This window comes from Monodelphis domestica, chromosome 2 (assembly GCF_027887165.1).
Source record: "Monodelphis domestica isolate mMonDom1 chromosome 2, mMonDom1.pri, whole genome shotgun sequence".
In the NCBI taxonomy this organism is placed as follows: domain Eukaryota; kingdom Metazoa; phylum Chordata; class Mammalia; order Didelphimorphia; family Didelphidae; genus Monodelphis; species Monodelphis domestica.
The window spans coordinates 111,655,587-111,671,725 of record NC_077228.1 but is presented as its reverse complement, the minus strand read 5'-3'; the positions used below and the strand labels follow the sequence as shown (position 1 = coordinate 111,671,725).

General features: G+C 39.3%; 1 protein-coding gene across 2 annotated transcripts; it reads right to left on the bottom strand.

Annotated features, from left to right (window-relative positions):
* Positions 1-1,266: 1,266 nt before the first annotated feature.
* Positions 1,267-16,125, bottom strand: DYRK3 (dual specificity tyrosine phosphorylation regulated kinase 3). 2 transcript variants are annotated; one of them, XM_007481285.3, is made up of 4 exons: positions 15,850-16,123; positions 14,863-15,129; positions 13,123-13,234; positions 1,267-3,068 (listed from the first exon to the last, which is right to left on the bottom strand). In XM_007481285.3, exons 3-4 carry the CDS (start codon positions 13,219-13,221, stop codon positions 1,494-1,496), a joined length of 1,674 nt encoding a protein of 557 aa, XP_007481347.1. In that variant the 5' UTR covers positions 13,222-13,234; positions 14,863-15,129; positions 15,850-16,123; the 3' UTR covers positions 1,267-1,493. The 2 variants fall into 2 exon arrangements, with proteins under 2 accessions (XP_007481347.1, XP_001366016.1); XM_001365979.4 differs by lacking the exon at positions 14,863-15,129 and having other exon boundaries at positions 15,850-16,125.
* Positions 16,126-16,139: the final 14 nt, after the last annotated feature.

Below are 16,139 nucleotides of genomic sequence, written 5' to 3'. Positions count from 1 at the left end.
AAATGTCCCTGCTTTTCTTTCAGGTTGGCTAAGCAAGTCATTTGGCTAGCAATGATTGTTATTAGCCATTGTTCACATTTTCAATCATATATGATAAAGAAGACTGAAGGGAGAGGAAAGAGTTTGGGGTCAGGATATTCACACTAATCTCATGCAAATTAAAGCTCTCTGCTTCTCACCAAAATCTACCCCGAATCAAGGCTCTATATAACCTTAAATAGTAAAGGAAGGAAAGGAGAGGAGACAGATGGAAAATGGTGGATGGTAGAAGGCAGGGGATAATGACAAAGCATTTACTCTGCATTTTTTATTCATTTGACACTAGTTTTTATATTATTTCTATTGTTTGTGTATTTTTGGTTTGGGTTTATAGGGAGGAGTGGTGTAGAGAGTTGGGGAGGGGAAGGGGAGCCAGGTGAAGAGTATTAGAAGGCAACTTAGTGTATTGAGAAGGAAAATCAAAGTTAATGAGGCTGAGTTTTAGTGCTGACTCTGCCTCTTCACATTGTGGATGATCATGGAATTATTGAGATGTCTTAGGATGAACTTAAGTTCTCAAAAAAGCCTTCCAAGCTTCTTGAAAATAAGTGAGGGGGCATTGAAGTGGCTCAGTAGAGAGAGAGACAAGCCTGGAGGCAGGAGGTCTTGGGTTAAAATCTGGTCTCAAGAACTTCCTAGCTGTGTGATATTTAATTCCAATTCTCTAGCACTTATCACTCTTCTAACTTAGAATTGATATCCAACATCCATCTAAGACAGAAGGTAAGGGTTTTTTTTTTAAGTTAGAAGAAAAGAAAATAGAATCCTAGGATTTGGGGGGGAAAGAACAGGCATCCATAGGACCTGTCTGTGACTAACATTTTCTGTTTAGTCTGTGACTAAATTTTTCCTCATTATTCCTACATGGGATCTTTTACCTAGAATGAAGACCTGAAAATAGCATCTCAGGGCAAGGGATCTGGGGTTCTCCACATCATCCAACTGAAACTACATTCCTAAAGTCATCTCTGTTTCTATTCTCACTCTTCACCATTAATTCCCAGGTCAAAAAATTTAATTCTGGAAATTGGAACTTTCTGGCACATGAATAATATTTATACTACCTGTTTTATCTTCTTTCTTAAGATGCTCTAAAATTTCCACTTTTTTCAGCTGCCCACCAAAGGAAATAGATACATTTTCTATACACTTCATTTCAGGAGAGGGGGATTTAACCCAATAAAACACACCAAAGTGCATTTAAAATTGTTGACCAAGAAAGTACACTGACCTATAAAAAGTAATTTAATAGGTACTCCAATGTGGCTTAAACAAGGTGGTTAGGTAATTAGCCCTTGAAAAGTTCATTCCCAAACATATAAAAAGTTTTGCCTCTAAAAAAGTCTTGTCTGTCAAAAACAGGGCCTCTGATGAAGGTGTATTTTCCAATTTGCAGGCTTTCAAGATGATTAAAAATATCATTTATGCATTATTTCCACACAGATCACTCTCTACTAGCTGATGAGTTTGGGCAGAACACTGCACAGAGGTATACCACCATTAGTTTCTGACATTAAGTTAGCTTTAAGTTTGCTTGCTATTCCAGTGACTGGAGGCAATTTGGAACCCAATCCCTGCAAAGCATTGACAGGATTTACTATTCGTTTCCCTGACATTTTGTCTGTATGGAGAGGTTTGGGCACAGGTTTACTAATCCAAGGGTGTCTTAAGGCCTGAGCTGGAGTCAGGCGGGCAGAGGGGTCCCAATGGAGGCATCTTTTCAAGAACTCTATGAACAAATAATCATCACACCCTTTTAGGGCTGTCATCCAGTCTCTGCTGCCTGGGGGCCCTCGCTTCTTACCCCGGCGTGAACGACCCCCCACTAGGACAGCCCTCCCATCTGCCTGCGTGGTCATCGTACAATATCGGGGCAGGCCCTTGGAGTTGATAAAGTACTTGGCACGCTTTGCTTGCTCCAGAAGTTTTGGAGGGGGCATCCCTAGAAGCTCCATTATACAAGCTAACTGGTCTCCCTCATCCTCTCCAGGGAAAAGAGGCTGTCCAGTCAAAAGTTCTGCAAGAATGCAGCCAAAACTCCACACATCAATAGGTGTACTGTATCGACTTCCCAGGATGATCTCTGGCGCTCTGTAGAAACGAGACTGGATGTATGTGTAGAGTTTCTGGTACTCAAAACAACTGGACCCAAAGTCAATGACCTTAGTTGCACTGCGGCCATGCTGTTTGAGAAGAATGTTTTCTGGCTTCAGGTCGCAGTGAATGATCTTGTTTCTGTGGAGAGCATCCAGGGATTGCAAGATAGATTGAGCAAATTTACGCACCAGCTGTACACTAAAACCCTGAAATTTGTTCTTTTTGATTAGTTCATAGAGGTCCATGCTTAGCAGTTCAAAGGCCATACAGACATGATTCCGGAATGTAAAGCTTTCTAGCATGTGAATAACATTCATGCTGCCTGTTTTATCCTGTTTCTTAAGATGCTCTAAAATCTTGATTTCCTCGGCTGCTTGTCGATGAAAGCGCTTTTCATTGCGAACCATTTTCAGGGCAACATACTGGTGAAGCTTGTGGTCATAGACTCGAGCAACCTGGCCAAAGCTGCCTTTGCCAATGATTTTCAGCACCTCGTATCTATAAGCCAAGTGATCTCGGGGTACATGAATGTAGCCTCCCTCAGCATCATCATAGCCCCCATTGTTGGGGCCACCAACAACGCCATGCCTTTTCTTAGCATTTGGACCCACAAAATAAACTTCAGGATAATTGATGATTTCGAGCTTTTCATAAGGAGTCAGGTGATGTTTATACTGCTTTAGTGCTTGTTCAGGAGTCAGAGGTACCACTTTTAGTGCTTTGGAGGAACTACTAGATTTGACAGTATTTAAACTGTCTGAACTTTTACCCTGAGAAATGACAGTAGGACACTTTTCAGAGGTATTTGATACTGTGGACTGAAGAGCACTGGCTCTTCTGTTGTCAAAGTCCTGAAACAGCTGTTCCACCTTCACATTCCCACCGCAAAGGATTGGTTGACTGTGACTTGTTGTTAGCTTTTCAGTAGTAATCTAAAAAAAAAAAAGAAGAAGAAGAAGAAGAAGATATATGAGATTTAAAAGGCTACAGGGGAAAATAGGAAACAATTCAGGAAGAAAATGAACCATGAAAACTCCATTGACTTTCAAATTTAGTAATGCCCTTTATTAAAGTTAAAGAGACCCGGAGGGGAAAAAGGAAATTGAACTAGAGACCTCTGGACTAAGTGTCAGGAAAGTGGTATGATTAGTTCTGATTTGGCCAATGGCTTCTTATTAGACCTTAGGCCACTTAATCTCTCAGTGCCCAAGATTGTCAAGTTTTTAAAACAGGAATATTGCATTGTTTAAATTTTTCTCTCTGGTTCTTAAGGATTTCTGTATTCTGTCTTTACCACATGTATCCAAGCTTATATCCCTCTACTTCTCAATGCAAAACTTTTTGGGAAACCTTTACTGTCTCTCTGGGAATCAAGTATTGATTCCAACCAGAAGATCGATAAGGGCTATGCAAAGGGGTTAAGCAACTTGCTCAGGGTGACACATGTAGGAAGTGTCTGAAACCAAATTTGAACCCAGATCCTTCTGATTTGGTCTATCCACTGCTACCTGACTATCACTTCATTGCAAAACTTTTGCTTTCAACACTGGTTTCCTAAGAGTCCCCCATATATGCCATATTGGTTCATGCCCATGTGCTTTTGATCGTGCTGGCAATGCTCTCTCCCCTCCCTATCCAAATCTCACTATCTTTCAAAGGCTGGCTTAAGCCTCACCTTTACCACTGAGCTATCCAAGGTTACCCCAGATTCAGACTGACCTCCCTTTTCTTTGATCTATAGAACTTATAATCCATACTACAAATTTAGTAATCATTTTCTGTTTTTTAATCATGTTTACATCCATATGCATATATCATGTAATTTTTGTCTAAAGACATTCATTACATAATGGCTGACTATCTAGAAATGATCCTTTATGCTAACTGGGTTGCTTCTCAGAGACTGAACATACAGTATAGTTTAAAACAGCAATGACTGTCTCTCCCAAAGATGGAGAATGCTTTAAATAGATTAGTAAGAAAGTAAATGGAGCCTTAGAAGCCTAATCAAAAAGGCTAAAAGCTAAAAGAGAAGGAAAGGGAAAGAGAAAGAGCAGCCTAGGAAAATAGGTAAGATGTAGGAAAGAAAATACAAAGATTAACACCCAGAGAGGTGGCCAAATCCAAGAAGCAGCAAAATTCGTAACCTAAGATATCTGTAGACAAAAACAAAAAAAGATGAGTAAAATGGAAGATTTGTCCATAATTCAGGCAAATATGACCTCAGAAGCCTCACTTATACTTAATGGAGTGGGAAATCCATGACTGAAACAGGGCTCTGGAAGGGTATATTCAATTCATAAGGAACAACATAGGCTTGGAGGCTGGGAAGAGTAGTTCTGTATGCATTAAGAATACTTGTGAGAAAATTCAGGAATCAGAGAGGAAGGCAGAAGAGTAGGAAAAATGTAGGCAAACATTCATAGGGGCAGAAATTTAAAAAAAAATATTGTCACTGAAGGACATGACTGAGCACCTGGTCAAAAAGGAGAGAGAGAGTCTGAGGAAAAGATCACAAGCAAAGGATGGAAGCAGCATCAAAGTCATGATGAAGGACTTCAATTATTCAAACTTCTCATGCTCTCTTTCTCTGCCCAAATAAGAAAAGCTGACATGCTTTTAGGATAACTTGATTCCTCAGAGAAGGGAGAAGAATTCATTCCTGGATTGGGAATGATGAGAACTTTATGAGGAAAGCGATCATTTCATCTTGAAATTAGTAACAATGAAAAGAAAAGCTATACCCTCTAAATTTTAGGAAAGCAACTTCAAGACCTTAGAGGGTTGGATTCATAATGTTAAATTCCCTAAGAGAGCTAAACCCAAGTTAGTCTTCAGAATAAAATTTTGAAGACGAATAGAGAAAAAGCAAAATTTCGTTAAGAGATGGAGAAGAAACTCACTGACCAATATGGGTTTTTAAAGGCTATGTATAAAAGGTAGAGGCAAAGGCAAATAAGGGTTGATTTTTTTATAAACCCTTACCTTCCGTCTTAAGAGTCAATCTGTGTATTGGCTCCAAGGCAGAAGAGTGGTAAGGGTTAGGCAATGGGGGTCAAGTGACTTGCCCAAGGTCACACAGCTAGGAAGTAGCTGAGGCCAGATTTGAACCTAGGACTTCCCATCTCTAGGCCTGGTTCTCAATCCACTGAGCTCCCCAGCTGCCCCCTAGAGTTGATTTTTTGACCAAGACTTGAAATTTCATCAGTTTAGGGAATTCCTGGTGGGTGAACTGCCTCCACCCCAATGGATGAACAACTCTAATTTAGAGCCTTAGGAAAATGCCCAAGGTATAGACAGGAGTTAAGGGATTTGTCCTGAAAAATGTGTGGCATGTTCTTTTAGGAATGCTGTTATATAACTGATAAAGCTTGGAACAAGCTAAACCCAGGCAAGAAAGCTCAGGACAACAATAAAGGAGGTTTTACAAAAAAAAAAAATTTAATTATATCTTGAAGAAAAATGGATCAAAGAAGGGAAAAATTTGCTCCTAAAGGTAAATGATTTGATAGTAACTGATGAAGGAGAATGCAGTTATTCAACCCTTTTTGCTTCTGTTTAATCTGCCAAAGAGAAACATCTCTAAAATGGAAATTCATAAAAGTGGATAATAGAGAATTGCTAAAATAAAATAAGCAATAGCAAGAAATCACCTAGCTTCTCTTCAGGCAGCCAAGAGACATAGTGAAGAGAGTGCTGGACTTGGATTCAGGAAGACCCAAGTTCTAAACCTAATTTAGACACTCACTAGCTATGAGAATCTTTGAAAGGTCATGTGGTTGTCTCATTCTCAGTTTCCTCATCCATAAATGGAGAAGATAAAGCAATTGCTTCATGGGATTATTGTGGGGATCAAAAGAGATAATAATTGGGAAGTGTTTTCCAGCCTTAAAGCACTGTATGAATGCTTTGTTGATGTTCAGGTGTTTCAGTCATGGCCAGCTCTTCATGACCCCATTTGGAATTTTCTTGGCAAAGACACTGGAGTGGTTTTTCCATTTCCTTCTCTAGTTCATTTTATAGATGAGGAAACTGAGGCCAACAGGATTACATGATTTTCCCGGGGTCACACAGCTAGTAAGTGGCTGAAGTCAAATTTGAATTCAGTTTCTCTCATGTTTTCTTCAAATCTGGTGTTCTATCCAATGTGCTACCTAGCTTCTAGTTTTTGTTATCATTATTATCATTCATGAGTTCAAGTCACTAATAAACTACACTTGACTATTATGACTGCTTAGCCACTCTCAGTGACCTTTAGAAGATCCAGGAGAATGGAGGAGGTCCTGCTAGGTTGGAGATGGGCAAAGTTGACTCCAATTTTTAATGAAGATCAGAAAGGGAATCTATAAATTATAGAATTCAGAGCTTGATTTTGATGCCTAGCAAGATTCTAAAATTTATTATTAAGAACCGGTTAGTGAATATCTTGGCCAGGGAAGCAATTATCATAAGTGTCTGGAATGAATAATTTTATCAAGAATAGGTCATGCCTGACCAGTTTCCTTTTTTGACAGTGTCACAAAATTGAGAGATCAAAAGGATACTGTAGATACATTTTACTTAGACTAAACAAAGTTTGTGACAAAGTATCTTATGCTACTCTTATGAAAAAGATAGAGTTGTGGGCCAGATAACAGTAGTTAGTAACTCTAGTAATAACTCTAGTAGATCTGGAAATTATAGAATGGCCAGACTCAAAGAGTAGTCATTAATCATTTAATGTAAAGTTGCAAAGTGGTCTCTAGTGCAGTGCCCTTGAAATCTGTGGACTGCCCTGTGCTATAGAACACAGCTTTATCAGGAACCTGTATAAAGTCTTCATATAGTGCTATAAAAGCAATAAAAGTATAGCTGTCTATCCTTTCTGAGTAAAGCTGAAAGGCAGCTAATACACTGGATAACAGAGTCTGAAAATAAATATCTCAACAGGCTAGTATATTAAAATGAATCTAGTCAAATAAAATTTAACATAGACAATGCAAATTCTGCTTAGATTCAGAAGAATCAACTTCACAATTACAAAATGAGGAAAGCATGGCTACAAAGCAATTTGAGAGAGATTTGAAGGTTTAATGAAATGTGAATCAAAACACACATGGCTAGCAGCGTGACCCTGGGCAAGTCACTTAACACATTTGCCTACCTCTTGCTCTTCTGTCTTGCAGATGTTACTAGGAAAGGTTTAAAAAAAAAAAAGGTAGAACTGTCATCCCCTCAGCAAAAATGGATGAGCTCCAAGCTGCTAAGGTGGACTTTTGTACATTCAATAACAAAAAGTGGTCAATTATGGCAATGGTAAAAAAAAAGACAGAAAGGGTTTAAAAAAAAAACAAAAACAAAAATCCTCCTAGGCATAAGGGGAAAACATCTTGATTTAAAGCTGGGAAAAGGGCTTCCAGATCTCCCACTTATTTCCTGTGTGTTGAGTAAGTCCCTTAGCACAGTTTACTCAGTTTGTCAGTCAATCAGGCACTGGCAGTTATTCAGTGCCTATGTGCCAGGCATTATGCTAAGTACTGGGGGTACAAAGAAAGGCAAAAAAGCAAAACAGAACAAAAAATGAAGCAGGTGGATCAGATAAGGACCCTCTAGCTTCAAATCTAAGAGATCCTACAAACAATGCATATGACAGCCACAAGAGTTAATTCAGTCTCGGGCTGCACTGGGAGACCCAGCATATAGGACTATAGAGATATATAGAGTACTGTAGGGCAGCTAGGTGGCACCATGGTGCATAGAGCACTGGGTCTGGAGTCAGGAAGACTTTTCTTCCTGAGTTCAAATCTGATCTCAGACACCTACTACCTACCTGTGGGACCCCACGCAAGTCATTTGATAATAAAAAGAATAAGAGGAAAGCATCCAGTGAGCCAGATGGATCCTCTACAGAGGATTTGTGGAAAGGCATGGATGAGGAGGCAGCTGAGTGACCTGGGTCAAGTCACAAGCCTAGCCCTTACGTGTGCCTTGGAACCAATACTCAGTATTGATCCTAAGACAGAAGAAAAAGGTTTAAAAAGAAAAAGAAAGGGATGAGAATTGTACATAATAAATTGGAGAGGAGCTACAATCCACATCAGTGGAAGCAGTATCTACATCAATTAAATCAAATGGATAAATATAAAATAGCAAACTAAAGTAAATTAATATTTTGTCTCCCCTGCTATATTGCAAGCTTCTTGAGGGTAAAGACAATGTCTAGGACTTCTTGGGTTTTCTCTAGGACACCTCACTCAATAAATATGTGTTGTCTCCTTGCTCCCCACAGGGTTCCAGTTATTCATTGCTATTGCTAAGCAATTCATTAGTAAGTTTGTGGTAGAAACAATGTTTTAACAGAAAACTCCCTGAGGCATCAATACTAACAAAACTGATAATAGATCAGTAAAATTGGTCTTTCCCCTCTAAAAAGCCCAACATTACCTAACCTCCATTTTATATTTAATTTTTTTTGTAATAAAGAAGAAAACTCCTGACTTTTTCACAGGCGGAAAGATTCCTCAAAGGGAATATTAAAGTTAGAAGATGAAAAAGGGAAATTAAAAGCAATAGTCAGAAATCATTTGTATGAATGATGTGGAAAGGTTAAGAACAGAAGAAAAAATGGGAAAAAAAGGATTTAAAAACCTGGAATATCTCAAGAGTTATTTTTAGTACATTTTATGGAACTGGAGCCCTAGTCATAGCATGACTAATTTTATGCCCTCTAGAAGCAGAAGTAGATCATATAGTGTTTATTTGTTTATTTGACAGATCACTTTAGATTGGGGGTGGGATTCAAACCTGGAATTCACAAACTCTCATTCAGTCTATGAGCTTTTCTTTTTAATTAAAAAAAAAAGAAAGTTTTTGATAACTATATTTCCAATGTATTCATTTCCTTTGTTATCCTATGTATTTTTGTTTTATGCATTTAAAAACTCCTAAGAAAAGGTGTATAAGCATTACCAAAATGTTGAAGGGTCTATGATCCAAAAAATGTTAGGAATCACTGCTTTAGATGAAGGGAGTGGCCCTGAGCAAGAGTTCTGGTCTGCAGATTCCATAAGTAATGTGATAATCATCATAAGACGATAATCCAGAGGGGCTTTAGCTTTAGAAAATGGAATTTAATCATAACTTAAATGAAAAAGCCACTTGTATTCAAAATGGCTAGCCTGTTGCAAATAAAACCAAATCCAAATTAAGAAAACATGTGAAAAAAAAAGATGAAATTTGGCTCTACATAAGTGGTTGCAGACAGCTTGAAACTTAAATACACCATGCTTCCCCAAATAATATTCCTTGTATGGGCTATTAATTAATCCTTGGCTACTTCTAGGTCACCAATGCCTCAAGTTGCCAAAAAAGAAAAGAGTATTACAGTCTCTTAAGCAACATCAGGCAGTCGTTACAAATGTGGCCACAGTGATTTCCCATTTTGGCCTTTAGTTTTAAAATAAAGAGGTGAGATATGAGCCAGTCTCAGACCCTGGTTCCAAAATAATAGTTTAGAAAGGATATTAATAGAATTACAGACACTAAACAGCTGAACGCAAATACGTAATAGCTAGACTATATTAGTAAACAGTGCATCTGCTCAGTAAGTTAAGAAAGCCACATGAGGACCCCTGTTTTTAGGAGTGGTAAGGGCTTCATTTTGCTCATCTATAAAACAAAAGAGTTTAAACAAAATGATCTATTGCAGGTCTAAATTTTTAGTGTTCTATTCTAGGCAGAGATTATGCTTTACTAGAGAAAGAACTTGCCTGTTTTCAGTTTTATCTCTTTAGAACTGAGATCTATCTATTAATGATAAAAATGTGCATTTCAATCACCACTTCTTACATTGTTCATCTTACTTAATATTTCTCCTTACTTACCACTGGAACTCTTCTGGGTACTCTCTTTGCAAAATGGAGAAGTTGGCAAAGTTTGTCTTTGTCTAGTCTCTATTTCAGTATCCCTTGCTTCCCTCTTCTCCATCCCCAACTAACACCCTATATTCTATCCCCACTCCCCAGCTAACTAGGGTGATCTAACCTAGGTATTTCCTTTCGAGGTACTTTAAATCACTCTCCCTGTAACCCATTAAAATCTGCTTTCAATTAGCTAGTCAAGTTAATGTGCCACCTCTCCATCTTAATAAAGAACCAATGCCCTACCCCAAAAGAATAAATCTCAAATCATAGAATTTGAGTTATCAGCAAAAGGCTAGTGGGGAAGATAATAGGGGAGAGGCACAATCTGTGCCCTTTACCTCATACCTACATGTAAAAAACTGATTTTGGATGGCTTTATTTATTATGTTCATGACAGCAAAGCATCTCAGGTACAGGGCACTGGGAAGAACAGATGAATCTCCAAGTAACAGATTTTGTTTCCATAGAAATATAAAATCAATATAGAGGAAATTATTTTTTAAAAAGATCAGAAAATCCCAACAAATATCTGTGAACATTTTCATCTGAGATATGATGTGAGGGAATTTTTTCCAATTAGAGAGAGATCCTTCCAATGAATGTTTTCCTTTTGTGGAACCAACAGAGATTTTGGCTCATATAAATTACAAATTAAGTGTCCTAGGCTATAAATAAAATCTTTCCATTGTTCTAGACAAAATCTTCCACTGCTCACTCAGCATATTAGTCTATAAACTATCTACAGAATACTATACAAATATTCTATTCTAGGGTTGGTCACAGTGACATGGCAATTTGCATATGATTCTGAATGTACCCAACTACTACAGATGTTAAATCAAACCTGAGATGTCCACCTCAAGTGTGAGCAGCTAAAACATCATGTTTATCATTATTATGAGAGAATACATATGAAATATTCTTAAAAGGCAAAATTTTGTTGGGGAAGAAGGATAGGGATAGCCACTAGGTGAGGCAGAGGAGAGAGCATAGGAATCAACAAGACTAGAGTTCAAATCCTGCCTCCAATACTTTTTAGTTGTGTGGCCCTGGGCAAGTCAGCTAACTTTTCTCTGACTCATGTTCCTCATCTGTCAGATCAGGATAGCAAAAGCACCTAACTCATGAGATTGTTGTGAGAACCAAATAGGACCAAATAGGAGTTTTGCAAACCCTAAAACACAATTTATAAATGCTAGCTGTTGTTATTATGCTCAAAAGGATTTTATTTTTACATCATTCTTTGTAGCCAGCTATGAAGTTAATCAATCTTTCTCATCCCTTTAAAAGTATATATAGATATATAAATATATATGTACGTATATATATACATACACACATATACATGGATATATAGCTGTTGCTCAGTCATTTTTCAGTCATGTCCAACTCTCCATGACCCCATTTGGGTTTTGGGGGAGCAAAATACTGGAGTGGTTTGCCATTTCCCTCTCTAGCTTATTTAACAGAGGAAAAGGAGGCAAACAGATTTTGTGACTTGCCCAGGGTCACACAGCAGGGACATATCTGAGGCCAGATTTGAACTCAGAAGGGTGGGTATCCCTGACTCTTGGCCTAGCACACTCCATTCACTGCACCACCTAGCTGCCCCTTTATAGCTATGTTTAAAAATATAGATATAAATATATATTTATATCTATATTTTTATATTGCTATAAAGTCAGAATTTTAAATCTACAACTAACTAAAAAAATTTGAAACTATTGTGCAGCTTGGAATTCGTAGACAAAAATCTAACTAAGTACAAAATGGCAGGAATTAAGTGCTTTTGCATCATTAGCAGTATGACTCTATTAGGCCAATGCAAAGTGACTTCTATAGGTTGACTGCTTGAACTAGAATTCAAATGAACTTCCTTTTGAGTTAGATGACTGACACAGCAACCCATTTATAAAAGTAGTTCACTTTTTTTCATTCAGTTTCCCTGAGAAACTATATGGTAACTATGAGCAATTAAGAAATCTGATGGCTATTTGAAGGGATTGTGGACTTGAAGAGGTTTTTACGTGCCCAGGACAAAAACCACTGTATGCTGTGAATCGGAAGGAAATGATACTGTACTTCAGAAAAGAGATAAAAATAGAATGACTGGCCTTCCAAATCTTTGGTTGTATGTACTTGGCACATACTTCACATATTATCTAGAAAGTAACAAGTAAAAAGGATAATTCCACACTGGCTTCTCATTAAATAGAGCAAAAACTGAATAATGTTTAAGGAGGAAAATGAAGAATGACTGATTTCCTTTCTTATTTAGGCATTAAAAAAGAAAAACACAATGAAGAACTATCATATATTATCAACTCAATTATTCATCAGGGTATACCTACAATAAATTTATTAATGTAAGGGAAACTCCTTCCTATCACCCAGCTTACATGCCTCTAGTCTTACCTAAATATGATTAGCAGATAAATATTCTTCCCCCCAAAAAGCAATTGATGTCAAATGGACTTTGGAGTAGCTAGTGAAATGAAGCCAGCCTCAAATCCAAGAAGTCCTGAGTTCAAGTCCCACTTCTGACACATACTGGCTGTGTCACTCTGGGCAAGTCACTGAACCTTTTAGTGCTCTAGGAAACTCCAACACTGCATTAGTAGAGTGAATTTCCTAACCTGAGTATCCCCTATAGAGATGAAACCATAGGTAAAGTCTCTATCTTGATGTTATCAAGTATCTCTAAATACTACCTTCTAAACTTGTAGAAGAAACTAGTAGAGTCAAGCATATAGAACCTATAAGTGGTTTTCACAAAAGGGTCCTTTGTACTTATGCAATTAGAAAATAAACATTGACTACTTAAATTTAGCAGTTCCCCCTCTAGTGATTTATATTTATTGCAGTAATCAAGGTGGAAATTGGGCATTGCTCCAAAATCATTCTGTACATTTATGAGGAGCCACAATATGGCTGACTATTGGAAGGACATAAGTGTTTTGAGAAACAGAATCAAAGGATATCAAGGTCCATGACCAAGCACATGACAAAGTCCTTAGAAGGTCTAGTAATGTTTACTCCTTAACAAAACAATTAGCAGGAAACAAAGAATAACTAAATTACTTACAAATAATCTTCTGGGTAAAGCTGGTTCAGACGGATTGCAGGCTATATTTGGGCCAGGTGGACATTTAGTTTCATCTAACATCATGAAGGTATCATACATGCCATCCCCCAACCTAGATGAAAACAGTAAGCAGACATTAGTCTAGAAGAGAATAATCCAGAATGATGTTTACCCTCCAAAAAAAGAAAGAAAAGGTTTTAGCATTGACTTCCATGATTCCAAGAAACTATTCAGATATCACTGATATCAAATACAGTTTAAAATGATTAACCAAAATAACCTAGTAGAGCAATTTTCTCTTATTTTCTTTCTTTTTTTTTCACTTAAGTGATTTCACTTCTGTGCCCGTATTTTAAAATAAGAATTCATGCAGGTCTCGTTTTTCAAATAATATAAAACATTTTTCTTTTATAAGTTATACAGATCATTCACTGAAAAGGTTTTCTTTCACACTGCTTGAGAACTGACATTAATTTAGACCTGAAGTTAAAAACCTCATCCTGGAAACTGATATGGAAAAAAAAATACTAGCAGCAGAATCATGGAATTCTAATGTTCCTCTGGTGGTGCTACTCTGAAGCAGTCACCACCCTGGGCCTGATTCTCTATCTAGAAAATGAGAAGTGCAATTTCTCCTCATTCCAGGCCTTAAGGGGATGAAAAATAAAGATTACAAAGCTAATTTGAATCATAGAAAGTTACAAAATGTATCATTTTCACATTTTTCCCACTTTGCTTTCTGGCAAGGTACAACATTAAGGCACCATGAAATTATTTCCAGAAAAGACTAAAAAGAGCCTAGAGAAGCAAAGGGCTTGCTTAATTCACAAATAGACTATCTGGTACCAAGAATTTAGATTTTTAGATTTTTCAAGCATATATGGTATTTGATTTTGGTTCATTTTGCCACATTACTTTTCATATTAATGGATCATAGTACCAAAGATTCCTGAACTATTTTAATTTCTTTTTCAAAGATCCAAGTAATGAAGGAAAAAACGAACAATTTTTAAAGGCAAAACATTGAATGAGTCACAGAACTGAGATACTCACAGGCACCAAAATAAGATAACTGTATATCACAGTACCAGTAAGTATGTTACTGAGAAAGGAGGGGGAAAAATATATTTTTTAAACCAATAGACTTGATTTACAGTTTTGCATAATCAATTCTAGTCTAGGAGTTTAGAAGTTATTGCAAATTACCTTTTAGGGAAGTAGTTTAAAATATCAGCCCCTCCCCTACCCCCAATACATTCAAGATTTATTTTTATATTATGGCCTTCTGAAGCAAATGTGTCATATTTGAACTAATTTATATTTTTAATTGAATTTTGTTTCATTGGCAAGGACTAAGAATTCTGAGACTGCCTGACACTTTGCCATGGGCTGCAGAAAACATACTAGAGCCAGACAGGCAGCCATAGTATAGAGAAAAAGACAGACAGTAAAAACCTGAATCATTGGGTACTATCCGTATGACCTTGGGCCACTTAACTTCTCTGCTGCCTCAGTTTCCTTATCATAAAATGAGAACTGCTGGACTAGATGGTTCAGAATGCCTCCTCCTGCTTTAAACCCAATGGTTTCCTACTAGCACCAAAATTATCTCATTGTATAAACAGGGAGGAAATAAAAGACAGGGCTATTCCCCACATACACACAGCCCCAAAACACTAAATGAGAAGGGAAAAGAATAAAGAGTACCTATATAAAAAGTCTTACTAGGTGGCATCTTACCTGTTCCAAAGCCAGACCACACCCCACTGTGCAAATCCCCAAGTGTTCAGTCCTGTTTTTTATCACCCATGACCAACAGGGATTCTCTGAAGGAATTTTGCTCTCCAGCTTCCCCAGTTAGCAAATGGCTTGGCCTTTCCGTTTTCCTTGGCTTATGCCTCCCAATCTGGCTCCTCTTTCAGGATAAGCCCTCCTTCTTTTTCCCCTCCTGGGCTCTACTCCAACTCTCTCCCCCTTCTTGTGTGGCATAAGGGTGGAGGACGGAACCTACAACCGAGGGTAGGGGGTGGAGGTTGCAAACACCTCCCCAGAAAGCTCACAAAGGTTTAACAGCTTCCCTCCCTCCTCTTCTGGGGTGCCTGTGTGATGTCTAACAAACCCAGCTCCCGTTTCCCCCTCTGTTTGGGTCTTCTTCCCCAAACCCAGCCCTTCCTTTCTGCTTGGCCGCCCCTTCCCCAACCCCAGACCCTTCCCCATCTCCTGGCATGCCCTTCCCCACTGCTGGACCTCGCTCCTCTGCAGGAGTGCCTTTCCCCAAGCCCAAGCCCAAGCCCCCTCTTCTTTCTGACGACCCCCCCTTCCTCAAGCCTAGTTCCACCACCACCCCACCCCACCCCACCCCCCTGATCTCCTGGGGTCCTTTTCCCCCACTGCTAGTTTCCACTTTTCTGCAGGATCTCTTTTCCCAAACCCAATCCCCTCCCTCATGCTGCCTCCCTATTCCAACCCACCCCCCACCTCATCTCCTGAAGGAGGGGCCTTCTCTTCCGCTAGGGTCCCCTTTTGCAAACCCAGTGCCTTCTTCCTGCAGCCCTCTTTTCCCAAGTCCAGCCCCAGTCCTCACTCCTGGGGCTCGTTTCCTTTCTTTTGGGATCTTCTTCTCCAAACCCTCCCTTCTTCTCCTGCCGAGGCCCTTCTCCTCACCAAGGAAGCCCACTACCCTCGGCTCCGCCGGGCCCCGGCCCCCCCCCACACGCGCGCCCCTACCTCCGCGGTTCCTGGACTGGGGGCCCAGCTCGCGGTGGCTCCGCATCCTTTCTGCCGGGCCCGCGGGCAGCACCGCCCATCGCTTGGCCCAGGACCCCTCCACAGCGTGGGGACGAGGGGGCCTGGGATGGGCTGGCCGAGGCAGCCAGCGGTGGTGGGGCTGGAGTTGGGGCTCAGCCTAGCCCTGCCCAGTGCCGTTTCCCCGGGAGCCCCGGCCACACACGGCCGCTCCCGCCAGCGCCCGCACACGTCTGCTCCCTCCCCCAGCCCGCCCTTTGGGGGCCGGGCGG

Excerpts from the sequence above, each read along its gene's own strand:
- DYRK3 (XM_001365979.4), bottom strand. The coding sequence starts at position 15,929 with ATGGGCGGTGCTGCCCGCGGGCCCGGCAGAAAGGATGCGGAGCCACCG. Across the intron at positions 13,235-15,849 it reads CCAGTCCAGGAACCGCGGAG|GTTGGGGGATGGCATGTATG; the intron begins GTAGGGGCGCGC and ends GTTTTCATCTAG. Across the intron at positions 3,069-13,122 it reads CTTTACCCAGAAGATTATTT|ATTACTACTGAAAAGCTAAC; the intron begins GTAAGTAATTTA and ends TTTTTTTTTTAG.